This window comes from Oncorhynchus masou, chromosome 14 (genome assembly GCF_036934945.1).
Source record: "Oncorhynchus masou masou isolate Uvic2021 chromosome 14, UVic_Omas_1.1, whole genome shotgun sequence".
NCBI lineage: Eukaryota > Metazoa > Chordata > Actinopteri > Salmoniformes > Salmonidae > Oncorhynchus > Oncorhynchus masou.
The window spans coordinates 37,394,768-37,421,244 of record NC_088225.1 but is presented as its reverse complement, the minus strand read 5'-3'; the positions used below and the strand labels follow the sequence as shown (position 1 = coordinate 37,421,244).

The following is a 26,477-nucleotide window of genomic DNA, read 5'->3' as shown; positions in this document are numbered from 1 at the left end:
GAATCCATTCTCCATGGTAGCCACCATGCTTCACTGATCCAAGGTCAGAATCATCTCTGATACATAATCCATTCTACATGGTCACCGTGCTTCACTGATCCAAGGTCAGAATCATCTCTGATACAGAAACCATTCTACATGGTCACCATGCTTCACTAATCCAAGGTCAGAATCATCTCTGATACTGAATCCATTCTCCATGGTAGCCACCATGCTTCACTGATCCAAGGTCAGAATCATCTCTGATACAGAAACCATTCTAAATGGTCACCGTGCTTCACTGATCCAAGGTCAGAATCATCTCTGATACTGAATCCATTCTCCATGGTAGCCACCATGCTTCACTGATCCAAGGTCAGAATCATCTCTGATACAGAATCCATTCTACATGGTCACCGTGCTTCACTGATCCAAGGTCAGAATCATCTCTGATACAGAAACCATTCTACATGGTCATCATGCTTCACTGATCCAAGGTCAGAATCATCTCTGATACAGAAACCATTCTACATGGTCACCATGCTTCACTGATCCAAGGTCAGAATTATCTCTGATACTGAATCCATTCTCCATGGTAGCCACCATGCTTCACTGATCCAAGGTCAGAATCATCTCTGATACAGAATCCATTCTACATGGTCACCGTGCTTCACTGATCCAAGGTCAGAATCATCTCTGATACAGAAACCATTTTCCATGGTAGCCACCATGCTTCACTGATCCAAGGTCAGAATCATTGTAAGAATTGATGAGTTGGTAGCAAGGTGTTCCTAATGAAGGTCTCTTATTGGTCTTGTTTGTTCTATTACCAATGTTGTGTTTTAGAATGTTGGACGCCCGACGTCTCTGTAATGTTTCTAATTTCAAAGTTACATAAACGCCGTGTCAAAATCCCAATATCTGTGTAACGTTGTGTTGCAGACGTTGGGGAGGACCTACTGAGCATGTGCCAGAAGAACGTGACGCTGAACAGACACCTGATGGAACCTGCAGGTGAGCCAACATTGAACAGTTAGACAATGTGTAGCGAGAGAACGTTACTTAAACAACGTTTTTTTGCACACACCGGGTTGCTGGCAAACGTGTGACCAGCTGGCATTTTCAATCAGGTCGGCCAGCACCTCACCACTTTTGATTTAGTTTAATAAAAAATATTTATGAAAAGCGTTAAGATAAAGTACAAAGTCATGTTTTTTTTAGACTGATTTACCTCATGATTTGTCAACATGGGGGTGCTGCAGGCACATGGGAGTGCTACAGGCACATGGGAGTGGGGAGTGCTACAGGAACATGGGAGTGCTGCAGGCACATGGGAGCGCTACAGGAACATGGGAGTGCTGCAGGCACATGGGAGCGCTGCAGGCGCATGGGAGTGGGGAGTGCTACAGGCACATGGGAGTGCTGCAGGCATATGGGAGTGCTGCAGGAACATGGGAGTGCTGCAGGAACATGGGAGTGCTGCAGGAACATGGGAGTGCTGCAGGAACATGGGAGTGCTGCAGGAACATGGGAGTGCTACAGGCACATGGGAGTGCTGCAGGCATATGGGAGTGCTGCAGGAACATGGGCATGCTGCAGTAACATGGGAGTGCTGCAGGAACATGGGAGTGGGGAGTGCTGCAGGCACATGGGAGTGCTGCAGGCGCATGGGAGTGGGGAGTGCTACAGGCACATGGGAGTGCTGCAGGCATATGGGAGTGCTGCAGGAACATGGGAGTGCTGCAGGCGCATGGGAGTGCTGCAGGCGCATGGGAGTGGGGAGTGCTACAGGCACATGGGAGTGCTGCAGGCATATGGGAGTGCTGCAGGAACATGGGAGTGCTGCAGGAACATGGGAGTGCTGCAGGAACATGGGAGTGCTGCAGGAACATGGGAGTGCTGCAGGAACATGGGAGTGCTGCAGGAACATGGGAGTGCTACAGGCACATGGGAGTGCTGCAGGCATATGGGAGTGCTGCAGGAACATGGGCATGCTGCAGTAACATGGGAGTGCTGCAGGAACATGGGAGTGCTGCAGGAACATGGGAGTGCTGCAGGAACATGGGAGTGCTGCAGGAACATGGGAGTGCTGCAGGCACATGGGAGTGTTGCAGGCACATGGGAGTGTTGCAGGCACATGGGAGTGTTGCAGGCACATGGGAGTGCTGCAGGCACATGGGAGTGGGGAGTGCTACAGGCACATGGGTGTGCTGCAGGCACATGGGAGTGCTGCAGGCACATGGGTGTGCTGCAGGCACATGGGTGTGCTGCAGGCACATGGGAGTGTTGCAGGCACATGGGAGTGCTGCAGGCACATGGGAGTGCTGCAGGCACATGGGTGTGCTGCAGGCACATGGGAGTGCTGCAGGCACATGGGAGTGCAGCAGGAACATGGGAGTGCTACAGGAACATGAGAGGGCGGCAGGCGCATGGGAGTGGGGAGTGCTACAGGCACATGGAAGTGCTGCAGGCACATGGGAGTGCTGCAGGAACATGGGAGTGCTGCAGGAACATGGGAGTGCTGCAGGAACATGGGAGTGCTGCAGGAACATGGGAGTGTTGCAGGCACATGGGAGTGCTGCAGGCACATGGGAGTGCAGCAGGAACATGGGAGTGCTACAGGAACATGAGAGGGCGGCAGGCGCATGGGAGTGGGGAGTGCTACAGGCACATGGAAGTGCTGCAGGCATATGGGAGTGCTGCAGGAATATGGGAGTGCTTCAGGCACATGGGAGTGCTGCAGGCACATGGGAGTGCTACAGGAACATGAGAGTGCTACAGGAACATGAGAGTGCTACAGGAACATGAGAGTGCTACAGGCACATGGGAGTGCTACAGGCACATGGGATTGGGGAGTGCTACAGGAACACGGGAGTGCTGCAGGAACACGGGAGTGCTGCAGGCACATGGGAGTGCTGCAGGCACATGGGAGTGCTGCAGGCACATGGGAGTGCTGCAGGCACATGGGAGTGCTACAGGAACATGAGAGTGCTACAGGAACATGGGAGTGCTGCAGGCACATGGGAGTGGGGAGTGCTACAGGAACATGGGAGTGCTGCAGGCACATGGGAGTGCTGCAGGAACATGGGAATGCTGCAGGCACATGGGAGTGCTGCAGGAACATGAGAGTGCTACAGGCACATGGGAGTGGGGAGTGCTACAGGCACATGGGAGTGCTGCAGGAACATGAGAGTGCTACAGGCACATGGGATTGGGGAGTGCTACAGGAACATGGGAGTGCTGCAGGAACATGGGAGTGCTGCAGGCACACGGGAGTGCTGCAGGCACATGGGAGTGCTGCAGGCACATGTGAGTGGGGAGTGCTGCAAGCACATGGGAGTGGGGAGTGCTACAGGAACATGGGAGTGCTGCAGGCACATGGGAGTGCTGCAGGAACATGAGAGTGCTACAGGAACATGGGAGTTTTACAGGCACATGGCAGTGCTGCAGGAACATGGGAGTTTTACAGGCACATGGGAGTGCTGCAGGCACATGGGAGTTTTACAGGCACATGGCAGTGCTGCAGGAACATGGGAGTTTTACAGGCACATGGCAGTGCTGCAGGAACATGGGAGTTTTACAGGCACATGGCAGTGCTGCAGGAACATGGGAGTTTTACAGGCACATGGGAGTGCTGCAGGCACATGGGAGTGCTACAGGAACATGGGAGTGCTGCAGGCACATGGGAGTGCTGCAGGCACATGGCAGTGCTGCAGGCACATGGGAGTGCTACAGGAACATGGGAGTTTTACAGGCACATGGGAGTGCTACAGGAACATGGGAGTTTTGCAGGCACATGGGAGTGCTACAGGAACATGGGAGTTTTACAGGCACATGGGAGTGCTACAGGAACATGGGAGTGCTGCAGGAACATGGGAGTGCTGCAGGCACATGGGAGTGCTACAGGAACATGGGAGTTTTACAGGCACATGGGAGTGCTGCAGGCTGTGAGTTTCTTGACCAACCAGATTCCCAGAAATCACAGGCCACGCAGGCCAGGCACTCTGTATTAGAGAATAGGCCTATTTATTTAGCAAACATGATAACGCATCCCTCCCGAGTACAGACACAAGCAAAAACTCTTTAACAGCTAGCTAGTCCTCCTGGACATTATCAATCACAGATCTGAACCCCACACCTCTGGGTTAGCCGATGTTAGATGTACTGTAGAGTTTTTCCACCTTGGTACTTAACCGTACCACACTGGTTCACTGACTGGGTTCTGTTCACTGACTGGTGACTGGTTCACTGACTGGGTTCTGTTCACTGACTGGTGACTGGTTCACTGTCTGGGTTCTGTTCACTGACTGGGTTCTGTTCACTGACTGGGTTCTGTTCACAGACTGGTGACTGGTTCACTGACTGGGTTCTGTTCACTGACTGGGTTCTGTTCACTGACTGGTGACTGGTTCACTGTCTGGGTTCTGTTCACTGACTGGGTTCTGTTCACTGACTGGGTTCTGTTCACAGACTGGTGACTGGTTCACTGACTGGGTTCTGTTCACTGACTGGTGACTGGTTCACTGACTGGGTTCTGTTCACTGACTGGGTTCTGTTCACTGACTGGGTTCTGTTCACTGACTGGGTTCTGTTCACAGACTGGTGACTGGTTCACTGACTGGGTTCTGTTCACTGACTGGTGACTGGTTCACTGACTGGGTTCTGTTCACTGACTGGGTTCTGTTCACTGACTGGGTTCTGTTCACTGTCTGGGTTCTGTTCACTGACTGGGTTCTGTTCACTGTCTGGGTTCTGTTCACTGACTGGGTTCTGTTCACTGACCTGTGACTGGTTCACTGACTGGGTTCTGTTCACTGACTGGGTTCTGTTCACTGACTGGGTTCTGTTCACTGTCTGGGTTCTGTTCACTGACTGGGTTCTGTTCACTGACTGGTGACTGGTTCACTGACTGGGTGAGCAACGATTCATACCAGAGTGTAACTAAGCAACGATTCATACCAGAGTGTAATTAAGCAACGATTCATACCAGAGTGTAACTTAGCAACGATTCATACCAGAGTATAACTAAGCAACGATTCATACCAGAGTGTAACTAAGCAACGATTCATACCAGAGTGTAATTAAGCAACGATTCATACCAGAGTGTAACTAAGCAACGATTCATACTGGAGTGTAACTAAGCAACGATTCATACGGGAGTGTAACTAAGCAACGATTCATACTGGAGTGTAACTAAGCAACGATTCATATCAGAGTGTAAATTATTTCATGGAGTACCAGGCTAGCTCTCTCTCTCTCTCTCTCTCCCTCTCTCTCTCTCTCTCTCTCTCTCTCTCTCTCTCTCTCTCTCTCTCTATGTAGTACCAGGCTAGCTCTCTCTCCCCCTGACTGTTTCATTACAATATGTAGTACCAGGCTAGCTCTCTCTCCCTGACTGTTTCATTACAATATGTAGTACCAGGCTAGCTCTCTCTCTCCCCCTGACTGTTTCATTACAATATGTAGTACCAGGCTAGCTCTCTCTCTCCCTGACTGTTTCATTACAATATGTAGTACCAGGCTAGCTCTCTCTCTCCCTCTGACTGTTTCATTACAATATGTAGTACCAGGCTAGCTCTCTCTCCCCCTGACTGTTTCATTACAATATGTAGTACCAGGCTAGCTCTCTCTCCCCTGACTGTTTCATTACAATATGTAGTACCAGGCTAGCTCTCTCTCCCCCTGACTGTTTCATTACAATATGTAGTACCAGGCTAGCTCTCTCTCTCCCCCTGACTGTTTCATTACAATATGTAGTACCAGGCTAGCTCTCTCTCTCCCCCTGACTGTTTCATTACAATATGTAGTACCAGGCTAGCTCTCTCTCCCCCTGACTGTTTCATTACAATATGTAGTACCAGGCTAGCTCTCTCTCCCCCTGACTGTTTCATTACAATGACTGTTTCACTGTTTCATTACAATATGTAGTACCAGGCTAGCTCTCTCTCTCCCTGACTGTTTCATTACAATATGTAGTACCAGGCTAGCTCTCTCTCTCCCTGACTGTTTCATTACAATATGTAGTACCAGGCTAGCTCTCTCTCTCCCCTGACTGTTTCATTACAATATGTAGTACCAGGCTAGCTCTCTCTCTCCCCTGACTGTTTCATTACAATATGTAGTACCAGGCTAGCTCTCTCTCTCTCCCTCCCTGACTGTTTCATTACAATATGTAGTACCAGGCTAGCTCTCTCTCCCCCTGACTGTTTCATTACAATATGTAGTACCAGGCTAGCTCTCTCTCCCCCTGACTGTTTCATTACAATATGTAGTACCAGGCTAGCTCTCTCTCCCCTGACTGTTTCATTACAATATGTAGTACCAGGCTAGCTCTCTCTCTCCCTGACTGTTTCATTACAATATGTAGTAGCCAGGCTAGCTCTCTCTCTCCCCCTGACTGTTTCATTACAATATGTAGTACCAGGCTAGCTCTCTCTCTCCCCTGACTGTTTCATGTACAATATGTAGTACCAGGCTAGCTCTCTCTCTCCCCCTGACTGTTTCATTACAATATGTAGTACCAGGCTAGCTCTCTCTCTCCCCTGACTGTTTCATTACAATATGTAGTACCAGGCTAGCTCTCTCTCTCCCCTGACTGTTTCATTACAATATGTAGTACCAGGCTAGCTCTCTCTCTCCCTGACTGTTTCATTACAATATGTAGTACCAGGCTAGCTCTCTCTCCCCCCTGACTGTTTCATTACAATATGTAGTACCAGGCTGACTGTTTCATTACAATATGTAGTACCAGGCTAGCTCTCTCTCTCCCTGACTGTTTCATTACAATATGTAGTACCAGGCTAGCTCTCTCTCTCCCCCTGACTGTTTCATTACAATATGTAGTACCAGGCTAGCTCTCTCTCTCCCCCTGACTGTTTCATTACAATATGTAGTACCAGGCTAGCTCTCTCTCTCTATCTCTCCCTGACTGTTTCATTACAATATGTAGTACCAGGCTAGCTCTCTCTCTCTCTCCCTGACTGTTTCATTACAATATGTAGTACCAGGCTAGCTAGCTCTCTCTCTCTCTCTCTACTCTCTCTCTCTCTCCTCCCTGACTGTTTCATTACAATATGTAGTTCCAGGCTAGCTCTCTCTCTCCCTCTGACTGTTTCATTACAATATGTAGTACCAGGCTAGCTCTCTCTCTCCCTGACTGTTTCATTACAATATGTAGTACCAGGCTAGCTCTCTCTCTCCCCTGACTGTTTCATTACAATATGTAGTACCAGGCTAGCTCTCTCTCTCCCCTGACTGTTTCATTACAATATGTAGTACCAGGCTAGCTCTCTCTCTCTCTCCCTGACTGTTTCATTACAATATGTAGTACCAGGCTAGCTCTCTCTCTCTCCCCCTGACTGTTTCATTACAATATGTAGTACCAGGCTAGCTCTCTATCTCTCCCCTGACTGTTTCATTACAATATGTAGTACCAGGCTAGCTCTCTCTCTCCCCCTGACTGTTTCATTACAATATGTAGTACCAGGCTAGCTCTCTCTCTCCCCCTGACTGTTTCATTACAATATGTAGTACCAGGCTAGCTCTCTCTCCCTGACTGTTTCATTACAATATGTAGTACCAGGCTAGCTCTCTCTCCCCCTGACTGTTTCATTACAATATGTAGTACCAGGCTAGCTCTCTCTCTCTGTTTCATTACTGACTGTTTCATTACAATATGTAGTACCAGGCTAGCTCTCTCTCCCCCTGACTGTTTCATTACAATATGTAGTACCAGGCTAGCTCTCTCTCTCCCCTGACTGTTTCATTACAATATGTAGTACCAGGCTAGCTCTCTCTCTCCCCTGACTGTTTCATTACAATATGTAGTACCAGGCTAGCTCTCTCTCTCCCCCTGACTGTTTCATTACAATATGTAGTACCAGGCTAGCTCTCTCTCTCCCCCTGACTGTTTCATTACAATATGTAGTACCAGGCTAGCTCTCTCTCTCCCCCTGACTGTTTCATTACAATATGTAGTACCAGGCTAGCTCTTTCTCTCTCTCTGACTGTTTCTTACAATATGTAGTACCAGGCTGACTGTTTCATTACAATATGTAGTACCAGGCTAGCTCTCTCTCTCCCCCTGACTGTTTCATTACAATATGTAGTACCAGGCTATTACAATATGCTCTCTCTCTCTCACTGACTGTTTCATTACAATATGTAGTACCAGGCTAGCTCTCTCTCTCCCCCTGACTGTTTCATTACAATATGTAGTACCAGGCTAGCTCTCTCTCTCCCCCTGACTGTTTCATTACAATATGTAGTACCAGGCTAGCTCTTTCTCTCCCCCTGACTGTTTCATTACAATATGTAGTACCAGGCTGACTGTTTCATTACAATATGTAGTACCAGGCTAGCTCTCTCTCCCCCTGACTGTTTCATTACAATATGTAGTACCAGGCCAGGCATTACAATATGTAGCCAGGCTCTCTCTCCCCCTGACTGTTTCATTACAATATGTAGTACCAGGCTAGCTCTCTCTCTCCCTGACTGTTTCATTACAATATGTAGTACCAGGCTAGTACTGTTTCATTACAATATGTAGTACTAGCTCTCTCTCTCTCCCCTGACTGTTTCATTACAATATGTAGTACCAGGCTAGCTCTCTCTCCCCCTGACTGTTTCATTACAATATGTAGTACCAGGCTAGCTCTCTCTCTCTGTTTCCTGACTGTTTCATTACAATATGTAGTACCAGGCTAGCTCTCTCTCTCCCCTGACTGTTTCATTACAATATGTAGTACCAGGCTAGCTCTCTCTCTCTCCCCTGACTGTTTCATTACAATATGTAGTACCAGGCTAGCTCTCTCTCCCCCTGACTGTTTCATTACAATATGTAGTACCAGGCTAGCTCTCTCTCTCCCTGACTGTTTCATTACAATATGTAGTACCAGGCTAGCTCTCTCTCCCCCTGACTGTTTCATTACAATATGTAGTACCAGGCTAGCTCTCTCTCCCCCTGACTGTTTCATTACAATATGTAGTACCAGGCTAGCTCTCTCTCTCCCTGACTGTTTCATTACAATATGTAGTACCAGGCTAGCTCTCTCTCTCCCCTGACTGTTTCATTACAATATGTAGTACCAGGCTAGCTCTCTCTCCCCCTGACTGTTTCATTACAATATGTAGTACCAGGCTAGCTCTCTCTCTCCCCTGACTGTTTCATTACAATATGTAGTACCAGGCTAGCTCTCTCTCTCCCCCTGACTGTTTCATTACAATATGTAGTACCAGGCTAGCTCTCTCTCCCCCTGACTGTTTCATTACAATATGTAGTACCAGGCTAGCTCTCTCTCCCCTGACTGTTTCATTACAATATGTAGTACCAGGCTAGCTCTCTCTCTCCCTGACTGTTTCATTACAATATGTAGTACCAGGCTAGCTCTCTCTCTCCCCCTGACTGTTTCATTACAATACTGTTTCATTACAATATGTAGTACCAGGCTAGCTCTCTCTCTCCCCCTGACTGTTTCATTACAATATGTAGTACCAGGCTAGCTCTCTCTCTCCCCTGTTTCATTACAATATGTAGTACCAGGCTAGCTCTCTCTCTCCTGACTGTTTCTGTTTCACTGTTTCATTACAATATGTAGTACCAGGCTAGCTCTCTCTCCCTCCCCCAGGCTAGCTGACTGTTTCATTACAATATGTAGTACCAGGCTAGCTCTCTCTCCCCCTGACTGTTTCATTACAATATGTAGTACCAGGCTAGCTCTCTCTCTCCCTGACTGTTTCATTACAATATGTAGTACCAGGCTAGCTCTCTCTCCCCCTGACTGTTTCATTACAATATGTAGTACCAGGCTAGCTCTCTCTCCCTGACTGTTTCATTACAATATGTAGTACCAGGCTAGCTCTCTCTCTCCCCCTGACTGTTTCATTACAATATGTAGTACCAGGCTAGCTCTCTCTCCCCCTGACTGTTTCATTACAATATGTAGTACCAGGCTAGTTCTCTCTCTCTCCCCTGACTGTTTCATTACAATATGTAGTACCAGGCTAGCTCTCTCTCTCCCCTGACTGTTTCATTACAATATGTAGTACCAGGCTAGCTCTCTCTCTCCCTGACTGTTTCATTACAATATGTAGTACCAGACTGTGTTTCATTACAATATGTAGTACCAGGCTAGCTCTCTCTCTCCCTGACTGTTTCATTACAATATGTAGTACCAGGCTAGCTCTCTCTCTCCCCCTGACTGTTTCATTACAATATGTAGTACCAGGCTAGCTCTCTCTCTCCCCCTGACTGTTTCATTACAATATGTAGTACCAGGCTAGCTCTCTCTCTCCCTGACTGTTTCATTACAATATGTAGTACCAGGCTAGCTTTTTCATTACAATATGTAGTACCAGGCTAGCTCTCTCTCTCCCCCTGACTGTTTCATTACAATATGTAGTACCAGGCTAGCTCTCTCTCTCCCCCTGACTGACTGTTTCATTACAATATGTAGTACCAGGCTAGCTCTCTCTCCCCCTGACTGTTTCATTACAATATGTAGTACCAGGCTAGCTCTCTCTCTCCCCTGACTGTTTCATTACAATATGTAGTACCAGGCTAGCTCTCTCTCTCCCCTCTGACTGTTTCATTACAATATGTAGTACCAGGCTAGCTCTCTCTCTCCCCTCCCTGACTGTTTCATTACAATATGTAGTACCAGGCTAGCTCTCTCTCTCTCCCCTGACTGTTTCATTACAATATGTAGTACCAGGCTAGCTCTCTCTCTCTCTCCCCTGACTGTTTCATTACAATATGTAGTACCAGGCTAGCTCTCTCTCTCTCCCTGACTGTTTCATTACAATATGTAGTACCTGGCTAGCTCTCTCTCTCTCTCTCTCCCTGACTGTTTCATTACAATATGTAGTACCAGGCTAGCTCTCTCTCTCCCCTGACTGTTTCATTACAATATGTAGTACCAGGCTAGCTCTCTCTCTCCCCCTGACTGTTTCATTACTATGTAGTACCAGGCTAGCTCTCTCTCTCTATCTCTCCCTGACTGTTTCATTACAATATGTAGTACCAGGCTAGCTCTCTCTCTCTCTCCCTGACTGTTTCATTACAATATGTAGTACCAGGCTAGCTAGCTCTCTCTCTCTCTCTCTCTCTCTCTCTCTCTCTCTCTCTCCCTGACTGTTTCATTACAATATGTAGTTCCAGGCTAGCTCTCTCTCTCCCTCTGACTGTTTCATTACAATATGTAGTACCAGGCTAGCTCTCTCTCTCTCCCTGACTGTTTCATTACAATATGTAGTACCAGGCTAGCTCTCTCTCTCTCCCTGACTGTTTCATTACAATATGTAGTACCAGGCTAGCTCTCTCTCCCCCTGACTGTTTCATTACAATATGTAGTACCAGGCTAGCTCTCTCTCTCTCTCCCTGACTGTTTCATTACAATATGTAGTACCAGGCTAGCTCTCTCTTTCCCCCTGACTGTTTCATTACAATATGTAGTACCAGGCTAGCTCTCTATCTCTCCCCCTGACTGTTTCATTACAATATGTAGTACCAGGCTAGCTCTCTCTCCCCCTGACTGTTTCATTACAATATGTAGTACCAGGCTAGCTCTCTCTCTCTCTCTCTCTCTCTCTCTCCCCCTGACTGTTTCATTACAATATGTAGTACCAGGCTAGCTCTCTCTCTCCCCCTGACTGTTTCATTACAATATGTAGTACCAGGCTAGCTCTCTCTCTCTCTCTCTCCCCCTGACTGTTTCATTACAATATGTAGTACCAGGCTAGCTCTCTCTCTCCCTGACTGTTTCATTACAATATGTAGTACCAGGCTAGCTCTCTCTCCCCCTGACTGTTTCATTACAATATGTAGTACCAGGCTAGCTCTCTCTCTCTCCCTGACTGTTTCATTACAATATGTAGTACCAGGCTAGCTCTCTCTCCCCCTGACTGTTTCATTACAATATGTAGTACCAGGCTAGCTCTCTCTCTCCCCCTGACTGTTTCATTACAATATGTAGTACCAGGCTAGCTCTCTCTCTCCCCCTGACTGTTTCATTACAATATGTAGTACCAGGCTAGCTCTTTCTCTCTCTCTCTCTCTCTCTCTCTCTCCCCTGACTGTTTCATTACAATATGTAGTACCAGGCTAGCTCTCTCTCCCCCTGACTGTTTCATTACAATATGTAGTACCAGGCTAGCTCTCTCTCTCCCTGACTGTTTCATTACAATATGTAGTACCAGGCTAGCTCTCTCTCTCTCTCTCCCTGACTGTTTCATTACAATATGTAGTACCAGGCTAGCTCTCTCTCTCCCCCTGACTGTTTCATTACAATATGTAGTACCAGGCTAGCTCTTTCTCTCTCTCTCTCTCTCTCTCTCCCTGACTGTTTCATTACAATATGTAGTACCAGGCTAGCTCTCTCTCTCCCCCTGACTGTTTCATTACAATATGTAGTACCAGGCTAGCTCTCTCTCTCTCTCCTGACTGTTTCATTACAATATGTAGTACCAGGCTAGCTCTCTCTCCCCTGACTGTTTCATTACAATATGTAGTACCAGGCTAGCTCTCTCTCTCTCCCTGACTGTTTCATTACAATATGTAGTACCAGGCTAGCTCTCTCTCTCCCTGACTGTTTCATTACAATATGTAGTACCAGGCTAGCTCTCTCTCTCCCTGACTGTTTCATTACAATATGTAGTACCAGGCTAGCTCTCTCTCCCCCTGACTGTTTCATTACAATATGTAGTACCAGGCTAGCTCTCTCTCTCTCTCTCTCCCCCTGACTGTTTCATTACAATATGTAGTACCAGGCTAGCTCTCTCTCTCCCTGACTGTTTCATTACAATATGTAGTACCAGGCTAGCTCTCTCTCCCCTGACTGTTTCATTACAATATGTAGTACCAGGCTAGCTCTTTCTCTCTCCTGACTGTTTCATTACAATATGTAGTACCAGGCTAGCTCTCTCTCTCCCCTGACTGTTTCATTACAATATGTAGTACCAGGCTAGCTCTCTCTCCCTCTGACTGTTTCATTACAATATGTAGTACCAGGCTAGCTCTCTCTCCCCCTGACTGTTTCATTACAATATGTAGTACCAGGCTAGCTCTCTCTCTCCCCCTGACTGTTTCATTACAATATGTAGTACCAGGCTAGCTCTCTCTCTCCCCTGACTGTTTCATTACAATATGTAGTACCAGGCTAGCTCTCTCTCCCCCCTGACTGTTTCATTACAATATGTAGTACCAGGCTAGCTCTCTCTCTCCCCTGACTGTTTCATTACAATATGTAGTACCAGGCTAGCTCTCTCTCCCCCTGACTGTTTCATTACAATATGTAGTACCAGGCTAGCTCTCTCTCTCCCCCTGACTGTTTCATTACAATATGTAGTACCAGGCTAGCTCTCTCTCTCCCCTGACTGTTTCATTACAATATGTAGTACCAGGCTAGCTCTCTCTCCCCCTGACTGTTTCATTACAATATGTAGTACCAGGCTAGCTCTCTCTCTCCCTGACTGTTTCATTACAATATGTAGTACCAGGCTAGCTCTCTCTCCCCCTGACTGTTTCATTACAATATGTAGTACCAGGCTAGCTCTCTCTCCCTGACTGTTTCATTACAATATGTAGTACCAGGCTAGCTCTCTCTCTCCCCCTGACTGTTTCATTACAATATGTAGTACCAGGCTAGCTCTCTCTCTCCCTGACTGTTTCATTACAATATGTAGTACCAGGCTAGCTCTCTCTCTCCCTCTGACTGTTTCATTACAATATGTAGTACCAGGCTAGCTCTCTCTCTCTCCCCCTGACTGTTTCATTACAATATGTAGTACCAGGCTAGCTCTCTCTCTCCCTGACTGTTTCATTACAATATGTAGTACCAGGCTAGCTCTCTCTCTCCCCTGACTGTTTCATTACAATATGTAGTACCAGGCTAGCTCTCTCTCTCTCCCTGACTGTTTCATTACAATATGTAGTACCAGGCTAGCTCTCTCTCTCCCCCTGACTGTTTCATTACAATATGTAGTACCAGGCTAGCTCTCTCTCTCCCTCTGACTGTTTCATTACAATATGTAGTACCAGGCTAGCTCTCTCTCTCTCTCCCTGACTGTTTCATTACAATATGTAGTACCAGGCTAGCTCTCTCTCCCTCTGACTGTTTCATTACAATATGTAGTACCAGGCTAGCTCTCTCTCTCCCTCTGACTGTTTCATTACAATATGTAGTACCAGGCTAGCTCTCTCTCTCTCTCTCCCTTACTGTTTCATTACAATATGTAGTACCAGGCTAGCTCTCTCTCTCCCTCTGACTGTTTCATTACAATATGTAGTACCAGGCTAGCTCTCTCTCTCTCTCTCTCTCTCTCTCTCTCTCTCTCTCTCTCTCCCTCCGACTGTTTCATTACAATATGTATTACCAGGCTAGCTCTTTCTCTCCCCCTGACTGTTTCATTACAAAATGTAGTACCAGGCTAGCTCTCTCTCTCCCCCTGACTGTTTCATTACAATATGTAGTACCAGGCTAGCTCTCTCTGACTGTTTCATTACAATATGTAGTACCAGGCTAGCTCTCCCTGACTGTTTCATTACAATATGTAGTACCAGGCTAGCTCTTTCTCTCCCCCTGACTGTTTCATTACAATATGTAGTACCAGGCTAGCTCTCTCTGACTGTTTCATTACAATATGTAGTACCAGGCTAGCTCTCCCTGACTGTTTCATTACAATATGTAGTACCAGGCTAGCTCTTTCTCTCCCCCTGACTGTTTCATTACAATATGTAGTTCCAGGCTAGCTCTCTCTGACTGTTTCATTACAATATGTAGTTCCAGGCTAGCTCTCTCTGACTGTTTCATTACAATATGTAGTACCAGGCTAGCTCTCTCTCTCCCCCTGACTGTTTCATTACAATATGTAGTTCCAGGCTAGCTCTCTCTGACTGTTTCATTACAATATGTAGTACCAGGCTAGCTCTCTCTCTCCCCTGACTGTTTCATTACAATATGTAGTTCCAGGCTAGCTCTCTCTGACTGTTTCATTACAATATGTAGTACCAGGCTAGCTCTCTCTGACTGTTTCATTACAATATGTAGTTCCAGGCTAGCTCTCTCTGACTGTTTCATTACAATATGTAGTACCAGGCTAGCTCTCTCTCTCCCCCTGACTGTTTCATTACAATATGTAGTTCCAGGCTAGCTCTCTCTGACTGTTTCATTACAATATGTAGTACCAGGCTAGCTCTCTCTGACTGTTTCATTACAATATGTAGTTCCAGGCTAGCTCTCTCTCTCCCCCTGACTGTTTCATTACAATATGTAGTTCCAGGCTAGCTCTCTCTCTCTCCCTGACTGTTTCATTACAATATGTAGTACCAGGCTAGCTCTCTCTGACTGTTTCATTACAATATGTAGTTCCAGGCTAGCTCTCTCTCTCCCCCTGACTGTTTCATTACAATATGTAGTTCCAGGCTAGCTCTCTCTCTCCCTCTGACTGTTTCATTACAATATGTAGTACCAGGCTAGCTCTCTCTCTCTCCCTGACTGTTTCATTACAATATGTAGTACCAGGCTAGCTCTCTCTCTCCCCCTGACTGTTTCATTACAATATGTAGTACCAGGCTAGCTCTCTCTCTCCCTGACTGTTTCATTACAATATGTAGTACCAGGCTAGCTCTATCTCTCCCTGACTGTTTCATTACAATATGTAGTACCAGGCTAGCTCTCTCTCTCTCCCTGACTGTTTCATATATATATATATATATCATTATAGTGTCTCTTTAACAGATGGGAAGGTGCGAGTACGTCTACTGGACTGGCTCAGACACGATCTCTGCACAGGTGAGCAGGCTACACAAACACACACACACACACACAGAGAAACACACTCACACACAGATAGAGAAACACACACACACGTAGAGAAACACACGTGATGTTAAACCACGGTCTCTCTGCTGATCTCTCCTCTTCCTCTCCATTCATCTCTTGTTTCTCAGACGCCGATGCAGAGTTTGGATGGACAGAGGATGAAGTGGCCGATCTCCATGACAACACAACAATTATCATCGCGGCTGACGGTGAGACAGTTTTGATCAGCTGTTTGACCGGTAGGATCAGGTGTTTAACCTGTAGGATCAGGTGTTTAACCGGTAGGACCAGGTGTTTAACCGGTAGGATCAGGTGTTTAACCTGTGGGATCAGGTGTTTAACCGGTAGGATCAGGTGTTTAACCGGTAGGACCAGGTGTTTAACCGGTAGGATCAGGTGTTTAACCGGTAGGATCAGGTGTTTAACCGGTAGGATCAGGTGTTTAACCGGTAGGATCAGGTGTTTAACCTGTAGGATCAGGTGTTTAACCGGTAGGATCAGGTGTTTAACCGGTAGGATCAGGTGTTTAACCTGTAGGATCAGGTGTTTAACCGGTAGGATCAGGTGTTTAACCTGTAGGATCAGGTGTTTAACCGGTAGGATCAGGTGTTTAACTGGGATCAGGTGTTTAAACGGTAGGATCAGGTGTTTAACCGGTAGGATCAGGTGTTTAACCGGTAGGATCAGGTGTTTAACCGGTAGGATCAGGTGTTTAACCGGTAGGATCAGGTGTTTAACCGGTAGGATCAGGTGTTTAACCGGTAGGATCAGGTGTTTAACCGGTAGGATCAGGTGTTTAACCTGTAGGATCAGGTGTTTAACCGGTAGGACCAGGTGTTTAACCGGTAGGATCAGGTGTTTAACCGGTAGGATCAGGTGTTTAACCTGTAGGATCAGGTGTTTAACCGGTAGGACCAGGTGTTTAACCGGTAGGATCAGGTGTTTAACCGGTAGGATCAGGTGCTTAACCGGTAGGATCAGGTGTTTAACCTGTAGGATCAGGTGTTTAACCTGTAGGATCAGGTGTTTAACCGGTAGGATCAGGTGTTTAACCGGTAGGATCAGGTGTTTAACCTGTAGGATCAGGTGTTTAACCGGTAGGATCAGGTGTTTAACCTGTAGGATCAGGTGTTTAACCTGTAGGATCAGGTGTTTAACCGGTGGGACCAGGTGTTTAACCGGTGGGATCAGGTGTTTAACCGGTAGGATCAGGTGTTTAACCGGTAGGATCAGGTGTTTAACCGGTAGGATCAGGTGTTTAACCGGTAGGATCAGGTGTTTAACCGGTAGGATCAGGTGTTTAACCGGTAGGATCAGGTGTTTAACCGGTAGGATCAGGTGTTTAACCTGTAGGATCAGGTGTTTAATCTGTAGGATCAGGTGTTTAATGATCTCTGTGGAACGTTAATGATCTCTGTGGAACGTTAATGATCTCTGTGGAACGTTAATGATCTCTGTGGAATGTTAATGATCTCTGTGGAACGTTAATGATCTCTGTGGAGCGTTAATGATCTCTGTGGAATGTTAATGATCTCTGTGGAACGTTAATGAACTCTGTGGAGCGTTAATGGTCTCTGTGGAACGTTAATGATCTCTGTGGAATGTTAATGATCTCTGTGGAATGTTAATGATCTCTGTGGAATGTTAATGATCTCTGTGGAACGTTAATGATCTCTGTGGAACGTTAATGGTAATAAACTGTATTTATTTGTCATCTGTCCCAGTGTGCTACGATGACGACCTGACAGACGCGCTGTTCCGAACTCTGTACAGAATCTGTAACAACCTCCGTCTCCCCTGTACTACATACCTGTCTATAGAGAAGAGGTAACATACCTGTACTACATACCTGTCTATAGAGAAGAGGTAACATACCTGTACTACATACCTGTCTATAGAGAAGAGGTAACATACCTGTACTACATACCTGTCTATAGAGAAGAGGTAACATACCTGTACTACATACCTGTCTATAGAGAAGAGGTAACATACCTGTACTACATACCTGTCTATAGAGAAGAGGTAACATACCTGTACTACATACCTGTCTATAGAGAAGAGGTAACATACCTGTACTACATACCTGTCTATAGAGAAGAGGTAACATACCTGTCTATAGAGAAGAGGTAACATACCTGTACTACATACCTGTCTATAGAGAAGAGGTAACATACCTGTACTACATACCTGTCTATAGAGAAGAGGTAACATACCTGTACTACATACCTGTCTATAGAGAAGAGGTAACATACCTGTACTACATACCTGTCTATAGAGAAGAGGTAACATACCTGTACTACATACCTGTCTATAGAGAAGAGGTAACATACCTGTACTACATACCTGTCTATAGAGAAGAGGTAACATACCTGTACTACATACCTGTCTATAGAGAAGAGGTAACATACCTGTACTACATACCTGTCTATAGAGAAGAGGTAACATACCTGTACTACATACCTGTCTATAGAGAAGAGGTAACATACCTGTACTACATACCTGTCTATAGAGAAGAGGTTACATACCTGTCTATAGAGAAGAGGTAACATACCTGTCTATAGAGAAGAGGTAACATACCTGTACTACATACCTGTCTATAGAGAAGAGGTAACATACCTGTACTACATACCTGTCTATAGAGAAGAGGTAACATACCTGTCTATAGAGAAGAGGTAACATACCTGTCTATAGAGAAGAGGTAACATACCTGTCTATAGAGAAGAGGTAACATACCTGTACTACATACCTGTCTATAGAGAAGAGGTAACATACCTGTACTACATACCTGTCTATAGAGAAGAGGTAACATACCTGTACTACATACCTGTCTGTAGAGAAGAGGTAACATACCTGTACTACATACCTGTCTATAGAGAAGAGGTAACATACCTGTCTATAGAGAAGAGGTAACATACCTAAACCCAACAGAATGTTTCTGTACTACATACCTGTCTATAGAGAAGAGGTAACATACCTGTACTACATACCTGTCTATAGAGAAGAGGTAACATACCTGTACTACATACCTGTCTATAGAGAAGAGGTAACATACCTGTCTGTAGAAAAGAGGTAACATACCTGTACTACATACCTGTCTATAGAGAAGAGGTAACATACCTGTCTATAGAGAAGAGGTAACATACCTGTACTACATACCTGTCTATAGAGAAGAGGTAACATACCTGTACTACATACCTGTCTATAGAGAAGAGGTAACATACCTGTACTACATACCTACCTGAACTCTGGAGCTCTGTCAGAGTGACCATCAGGTTCTTGTATATATAGATTGATGCTAAATGTAAAAAATATATCCAGCTCATGTGCCACATCTTGTAATTACAGTGTGTGTGTGTGTGTGTGTGTGTGTGTGTGTGTGTGTGTGTGTGTGTGTGTGTGTGTGTGTCCGTGTGTCTGTGTGTCCGTGTGTCCGTCCCAGGCTGAACTTCACTCTGAGACACATGGACATATCCTGCGAGGCCTACGACCATTTCCGCCACTGTCTGTGTGAGATGCAGGAGCTGAGGGACGGACGGACATGCTTCACTGTGGAGCAGGTCACCCCCTCCTTCCCACAGTGCCTGCTGTATGAGCGCATAGAGCAACTGGTGAGAGACACTTTCACATACACACTTTACTGAACCTAGAAAACCCCTGTTCAACAGTATGTTTATAGTACTATATCCTAAACCCAACAGTATGTTTCTAGTACTATATCCTAAACCCAACAGTATGTTTCTAGTACTGTATCCTAAACCCAACAGAATGTTTCTAGTACTATATCCTAAACCCAACAGAATGTTTCTAGTACTATATCCTAAACCCCTATCCAACAGTATGTTTCTAGTACTATATCCTAAACCCAACAGTATGTTTCTAGTACTGTATCCTAAACCCAACAGAATGTTTCTAGTACTATATCCTAAACCCAACAGAATGTTTCTAGTACTGTATCCTAAACCCAACAGAATGTTTCTAGTACTATATCCTAAACCCAACAGAATGTTTCTAGTACTATATCCTAAACCCAACAGAATGTTTCTAGTACTATATCCTAAACCCAACAGTATGTTTCTAGTACTATATCCTAAACCCAACATAATGTTTCTAGTACTATATCCTAAACCCCTATCCAACAGAATGTTTCTAGTACTATATCCTAAACCCAACAGAATGTTTCTAGTACTGTATCCTAAACCCCTATCCAACAGAATGTTTCTAGTACTATATCCTAAACCCAACAGAATGTTTCTAGTACTATATCCTAAACCCCTATCCAACAGAATGTTTCTAGTACTGTATCCTAAACCCAACAGAATGTTTCTAGTACTATATCCTAAACCCAACAGAATGTTTCTAGTACTATATCCTAAACCCAACAGAATGTTTCTAGTACTATATCCTAAACCCAACAGAATGTTTCTAGTACTATATCCTAAACCCAACAGTATGTTTCTAGTACTATATCCTAAACCCAACAGAATGTTTCTAGTACTATATCCTAAACCCAACAGAATGTTTCTAGTACTATATCCTAAACCCAACAGAATGTTTCTAGTACTATATCCTAAACCCAACAGAATGTTTCTAGTACTATATCCTAAAGCCCTGTCCAACAGAATGTTTCTAGTACTATATCCTAAACCCAACAGAATGTTTCTAGTACTGTATCCTAAACCCAACAGAATGTTTCTAGTACTATATCCTAAACCCCTATCCAACAGAATGTTTCTAGTACTATATCCTAAACCCAACAGAATGTTTCTAGTACTATATCCTAAACCCAACAGAATGTTTCTAGTACTATATCCTAAACCCCTATCCAACAGAATGTTTCTAGTACTATATCCTAAACCCAACAGAATGTTTCTAGTACTATATCCTAAACCCAACAGAATGTTTCTAGTACTGTATCCTAAACCCAACAGAATGTTTCTAGTACTATATCCTAAACCCAACAGAATGTTTCTAGTACTATATCCTAAACCACAACAGAATGTTTCTAGTACTATATCCTTATATTTCCACTATACTGTGAGACTGGGGGCTCTCAGCTAGCACAATGGCAAATCTACTCAGCTAGCACAAAGGTAAATCTACTCGGCTAGCACAATGGCAAATCTACTCGGCTAGCACAATGGCAAATCTACTCAGCTAGCACAATGGCAAATCTACTCGGCTAGCACAATGGCAAATCTACTCAGCTAGCACAATGGCAAATCTACTCAGCTAGCACAATGGCAAATCTACTCAGCTAGCACAATGGCAAATCTACTCAGCTATCACAATGGTAAATCTACTCAGCTATCACAATGGCAAATCTACTCAGCTATCACAATGGCAAATCTACTCAGCTATCACAATGGCAAATCTACTCAGCTAGCACAATGGCAAATCTACTCAGCTAGCACAATGGCAAATCTACTCAGCTAGCACAAAGGTAAATCTACTCAGCTATCACAATGGTAAATCTACTCAGCTAGCACAAAGGTAAATCTACTCAGCTAGCACAATGGCAAATCTACTCAGCTAGCACAATGGCAAATCTACTCAGCTAGCACAATGGTACATCTACAAAGCTAACACAAAGAAAAATCTACTAAGCTAACACATTGGTACATCTACAAAGCTTAACACAATGGTACATCTTAGCGCTGGGGGAAGCACTATAGGTCCAGGGCGGAAATATTTTGGCTATTTTCAACAGCCGGAATTATGAGCGCAATAGCGGGCGGTGGCGCGAAAGGGCTGGGTTTTAATGACCCCCTCACTAGCCAATCAGAACGTGTTGTAGGTGTGTTGAGGCATGACCCCCTCACTGGCCAATCAGAACGTGTTGTAGGTGTGTTGAGGCATGACCCCCTCACTGGCCAATCAGAACGTGTTGTAGGTGTGTTGAGGCATAACCCCCTAACTGGCCAATCAGAACGTGTTGTAGGTGTGTTGAGGCATGACCCCCTCACTGGCCAATCAGAACGTGTTGTAGGTGTGTTGAGGCATGACCCCCTCACTGGCCAATCAGAACGTGTTGTTGGTGTGTTGAGGCATGACCCCCTCACTGGCCAATCAGAAAGTGTTGTAGGTGTGTTGAGGCATGACCCCCCTCACTGGCCAATCAGAACGTGTTGTAGGTGTGTTGAGGCATGACCCCCTCACTGGCCAATCAGAACGTGTTGTAGGTGTGTTGAGGCATGACCCACTCACTGGCCAATCAGAACGTGTTGTAGGTGTGTTGAGGCATGACCCCCTCACTGGCCAATCAGAACGTTGTTGGTGTGTTGAGGCATGACCCCCTCACTGGCCAATCAGAACGTGTTGAGGTGTGTTGAGGCATGACCCCCTCACTGGCCAATCAGAACGTGTTGTAGGTGTGTTGAGACATGACCCCCTCACTGGCCAATCAGAACGTGTTGTAGGTGTGTTGAGGCATGACCCCCTCACTGGCCAATCAGAAAGTGTTGTAGGTGTGTTGAGACATGACCCCCTCACTGGCCAATCAGAACGTGTTGTAGGTGTGTTGAGGCATGACCCCCTCACTGGCCAATCAGAAAGTGTTGTAGGTGTGTTGAGACATGACCCCCTCACTGGCCAATCAGAACGTGCTCCAGGGGTAAATATGTGGTTGCTTCAAGTTGGGTATTTACAGTCTTTAATATATTGCGTTGTCGTCAACTCCAATTCCAATGTTCGACTTTCTCTTTTTCAGGAGTTGTGGAAAGTGACAACGGTGCCTGTCTAACCCTCTGAGGAGCTGACCTGCTCCTAGACCTGCTCCTAGACCTGCTCCTAGACCTGCTCCTAGACCTGCTCCTCGACCTGCTCCTTAGACCTGCTCCTAGACCTGCTCCTCGACCTGCTCCTAGACCTGCTCCTTGACCTGCTCCTAGACCTGCTCCTAGACCTGCTCCTAGACCTGCTCCTAGACCTGCTCCTCGACCTGCTCCTCGACCTGCTCCTCGACCTGCTCCTAGACCTGCTCCTTAACCTGCTCCTAGACCTGCTCCTAGACCTGCTCCTAGACCTGCTCCTAGACCTGCTGCTAGACCTGCTCCTAGACCTGCTCCTAGACCTGCTCCTAGACCTTCTCCATGGAGTATTCTGATCTTAGACCTGCTCCATGGAGTTTTCTGATCTTAGACCTGCTCCATGGAGTTTTCTGATCATAGACCTAGTGTTTTCGGAGCCTCTTGTGGTCAGTGTTGAGAAGGTATTGATAAAACATATAGATGGTTGAGTGAACTAATAGCAGTCATTTTAATCTGGGCAGCTGGACAGCAGTGAACAAAGACACTAGGAATGATCTCTGGAAATGAACTCACTTGTTAAATGAGATGTTTTTAAGCTCAGACCAGGGGTTGTGATATATATATTCACTATATTCTCATTTACTTGCTGTTGGATTGAAGTGAACTGGTAAAATGGGACAGCCCCATAACCTCTGAATGTTGTAAATGATGAGTGATCAGGTCAACACTGACCTGGGATGCATCCCAAATGGTATCATATCCTCAATAAAGTGCACTACTTTAGACCAGAGCCCTGTGGACCCTGGTCTAGAGCCCTATGGACCCTGGTCTAGAGCCCTGTGGACCCTGGTCTAGAGCCCTGTGGACCCTGGTCTAGAGCCCTGTGGACCCTGGTCTAGAGCCCTGTGGACCCTGGTCTAGAGCCCTATGGACCCTGGTCTAGAGCCCTATGGACCCTGGTCTAGAGCCCTGTGGACCCTGATCTAGAGCCCTGTGGACCCTGGTCTAGAGTCCTATGGACCCTGGTCTAGAGCCCTGTGGACCCTGGTCTAGAGCCCTGTGGACCCTGGTCTAGAGCCCTGTGGACCCTGGTCTAGAGCCCTGTGGACCCTGGTCGAGAGCCCCGTGGACCCTGGTCTAGAGCCCTGTGGACCCTGGTCTAGAGCCCTATGGACCCTGGTCTAGAGCCCTGTGGACCCTGGTCTAGAGCCCTGTGGACCCTGGTCTAGAGCCCTATGGACCCTGGTCTAGAGCCCTGTGGACCCTGGTCTAGAGCCCTGTGGACCCTGGTCTAGAGCCCTGTGGACCCTGGTCGAGAGCCCTGTGGACCCTGGTCTAGAGCCCTATGGACCCTGGTCTAGAGCCCTATGGACCCTGGTCTAGAGCCCTGTGGACCCTGGTCTAGAGCCCTGTGGACCCTGGTCTAGAGCCCTATGGACCCTGGTCTAGAGCCCTGTGGACCCTGGTCTAGAGCCCTGTGGACCCTGGTCTAGAGCCCTGTGGACCCTGGTCTAGAGTCCTATGGACCCTGGTCTAGAGCCCTATGGACCCTGGTCCAGAGCCCTGTGGACCCTGGTCCAGAGCCCTGTGGACCCTGGTCCAGAGCCCTGTGGACCCTGGTCCAGAGCCCTGTGGACCCTGGTCGAGAGCCCTGTGGACCCTGGTCTAGAGCCCTGTGGACCCTGGTCTAGAGCCCTGTGGACCCTGGTCTAGAGCCCTGTGGACCCTGGTCTAGAGCTTTATAGACCCTGGTCTAGAGCCCTGTGGACCCTGGTCTAGAGCCCTGTGGACCCTGGTCTAGAGCTTTGTGGACCCTGGTCTAGAGCCCTGTGGACCCTGGTCTAGAGCCCTGTGGACCCTGGTCTAGAGCTTTGTGGACCCTGGTCTAGAGCCCTATGGACCCTGGTCTAGAGCCCTGTGGACCCTGGTCTAGAGCCCTGTGGACCCTGGTCTAGAGCCCTGTGGACCCTGGTCTAAACTAGTGCACTATATAGGGACCAGAGTCCTATGGGACACTACCTTAATGTCTGTTTATAACTTATAAGACATTATTAAATAGCTTGTTAACAATTGAGTAAATAAACCGTTTATCAATCAGTATTTTCTAAGTTCATGTATTTAATAAAATAAACTACCTAATAATGTTTATAAGAGCTTTATAAGCAGACCTATAGTGTTAGTAGTGTGTGTATATTGATACGAGACCACAGCACTGTTTATTTCACAATTATTCACTCATCTTTTGATTCAAAATGACTAAATAAAATACAAGTTATTGATTTATTTCAACAAAAAATGTCCACCCGGACACTTTGTCATGTCAACAGCTGAGGCATGGAGCCACTCTCAAATTCATAGACAGAGCTACGACTGACCAGCTATGAGAGCAGAATGATGGTTTTAACTGTGTTTTCGGGCTATACAGTGTTTGTTTACAATGACATTCTTTACACACAGTGGAGGATAACAAGCTTATCTGATCCGGTAAGACAGTTAAGCTCCTCAGTCATAAGTGTTATCCGTCAATATATACAGTTCGCTCCAAAAGTATTGGGACAGTGACATGTTTTGTTGTTGTTCCGGCTCTGTACCCCCAACACTTTTGGATTTGAAATGGTACAATGACTTATGAGATTAAAGTTCAGACTGTCAGCTTTAATTTGAGTGTATTTTCATCCATATCAGGTCAACCATTTAGAAATGACAGCGCTTGTTGTAAATAGTCCCCCCCCCCCCCATTTGAAGGGACGGAGAGTATTGGGACAGATCCACTGGTGTATTAAACTATTAAAGAGGATATTTAGGCCCATATTCAGCCCTAGTATTTGGGCCCATATTCACAGCACCCATTGACTACATCAAGCTTGTAAATCCTATAAATACAAATAGAATGTTTCTAAACATGGATGTTACCATGGTTACAGATCATCCTGAATGAATCATGAATATTGATGAGTTGAGGAAATCGGAGACATACATATCAACCCCCCCCAAAGGAATGATAACTTCCTGTTACCATGTGTGTGTTCTGTACATAGGACTAATCACACTAGAAACTGAAACAAGTTGCAGGGTTTTAGTTGAGCCACTAGACAGGAGGGTGTTTCAATAATATAACCCTGGTAAGACAAATTGCATTGGACTCGTTTTTCAGCATCCTGTTGTGAAATGGAAGTGTTTGATTCTAGAAATGAACCAATGCAATAGCCCAGAGTGACCTGCAGGGGGAGCGATGTGTGTTCTGTACAGAAATTAACTAATGCCATACACCAGAGTGACCTGCAGGGGGAGCTTTGTGTTCTGTACAGAAATTAACTAATGCCATACCCCAGAGTGACCTGCAGGGGGAGCTTTGTGTGTTCTGTACAGAAATTAACTAATGCCATACCCCAGAGTGAATTGCAGGGGGAGCTATGTGTGTTCTGTACAGAAATTAACTAATGCCATACCCCAGAGTGACCAGCAGAGGGAGCTCTGTGTTCCTCTCTTAAGTTATAGTCGGATGTGGGCAGGCTGTCTATTCCTCTGGTGTATTTGTATTTGTTATGGATCCCCATTAGTTCCTGCCAGGGCAGCAGCTACTCTTCCTGGGGTTTATTATGGATCCCCATTAGTTCCTGCCAAGGCAGCAGCTACTCTTCCTGGGGTTTATTATGGATTCCCATTAGTTCCGGCCAGGGCAGCAGCTACTCTTCCTGGGCTTTATTATGGATCCCCATTAGTTCCTGCCAAGGCAGCAGCTACTCTTCCTGGGGTTTATTATGGATCCCCATTAGTTCCTGCCAAGGCAGCAGCTACTCTTCCTGGGGTTTATTATGGATTCCCATTAGTTCCGGCCAGGGCAGCAGCTACTCTTCCTGGGCTTTATTATGGATCCCCATTAGTTCCTGCCAAGGCAGCAGCTACTCTTCCTGGGGTTTATTATGGATCCCCA

General features: G+C 46.1%; 1 protein-coding gene across 3 annotated transcripts in view; it reads left to right on the top strand.

Annotated features, from left to right (window-relative positions):
- The window catches only part of LOC135554815 (methyltransferase-like protein 22), a 36,009-nt gene extending 10,812 nt beyond the window's left edge, over positions 1–25,197 (top strand). For all 3 annotated transcript variants that reach the window (XM_064987258.1, XM_064987257.1, XM_064987259.1), the window contains 6 exons: positions 922–993; positions 15,714–15,767; positions 15,926–16,006; positions 17,522–17,624; positions 19,237–19,405; positions 22,504–25,197. In XM_064987258.1, the coding sequence (XP_064843330.1) occupies positions 922–993; positions 15,714–15,767; positions 15,926–16,006; positions 17,522–17,624; positions 19,237–19,405; positions 22,504–22,536 (512 nt within the window). In that variant the 3' untranslated portion in view covers positions 22,537–25,197. The remainder of the gene's footprint in view (positions 1–921; positions 994–15,713; positions 15,768–15,925; positions 16,007–17,521; positions 17,625–19,236; positions 19,406–22,503) is intronic.
- The last annotated feature ends 1,280 nt before the right edge of the window (positions 25,198–26,477 follow it).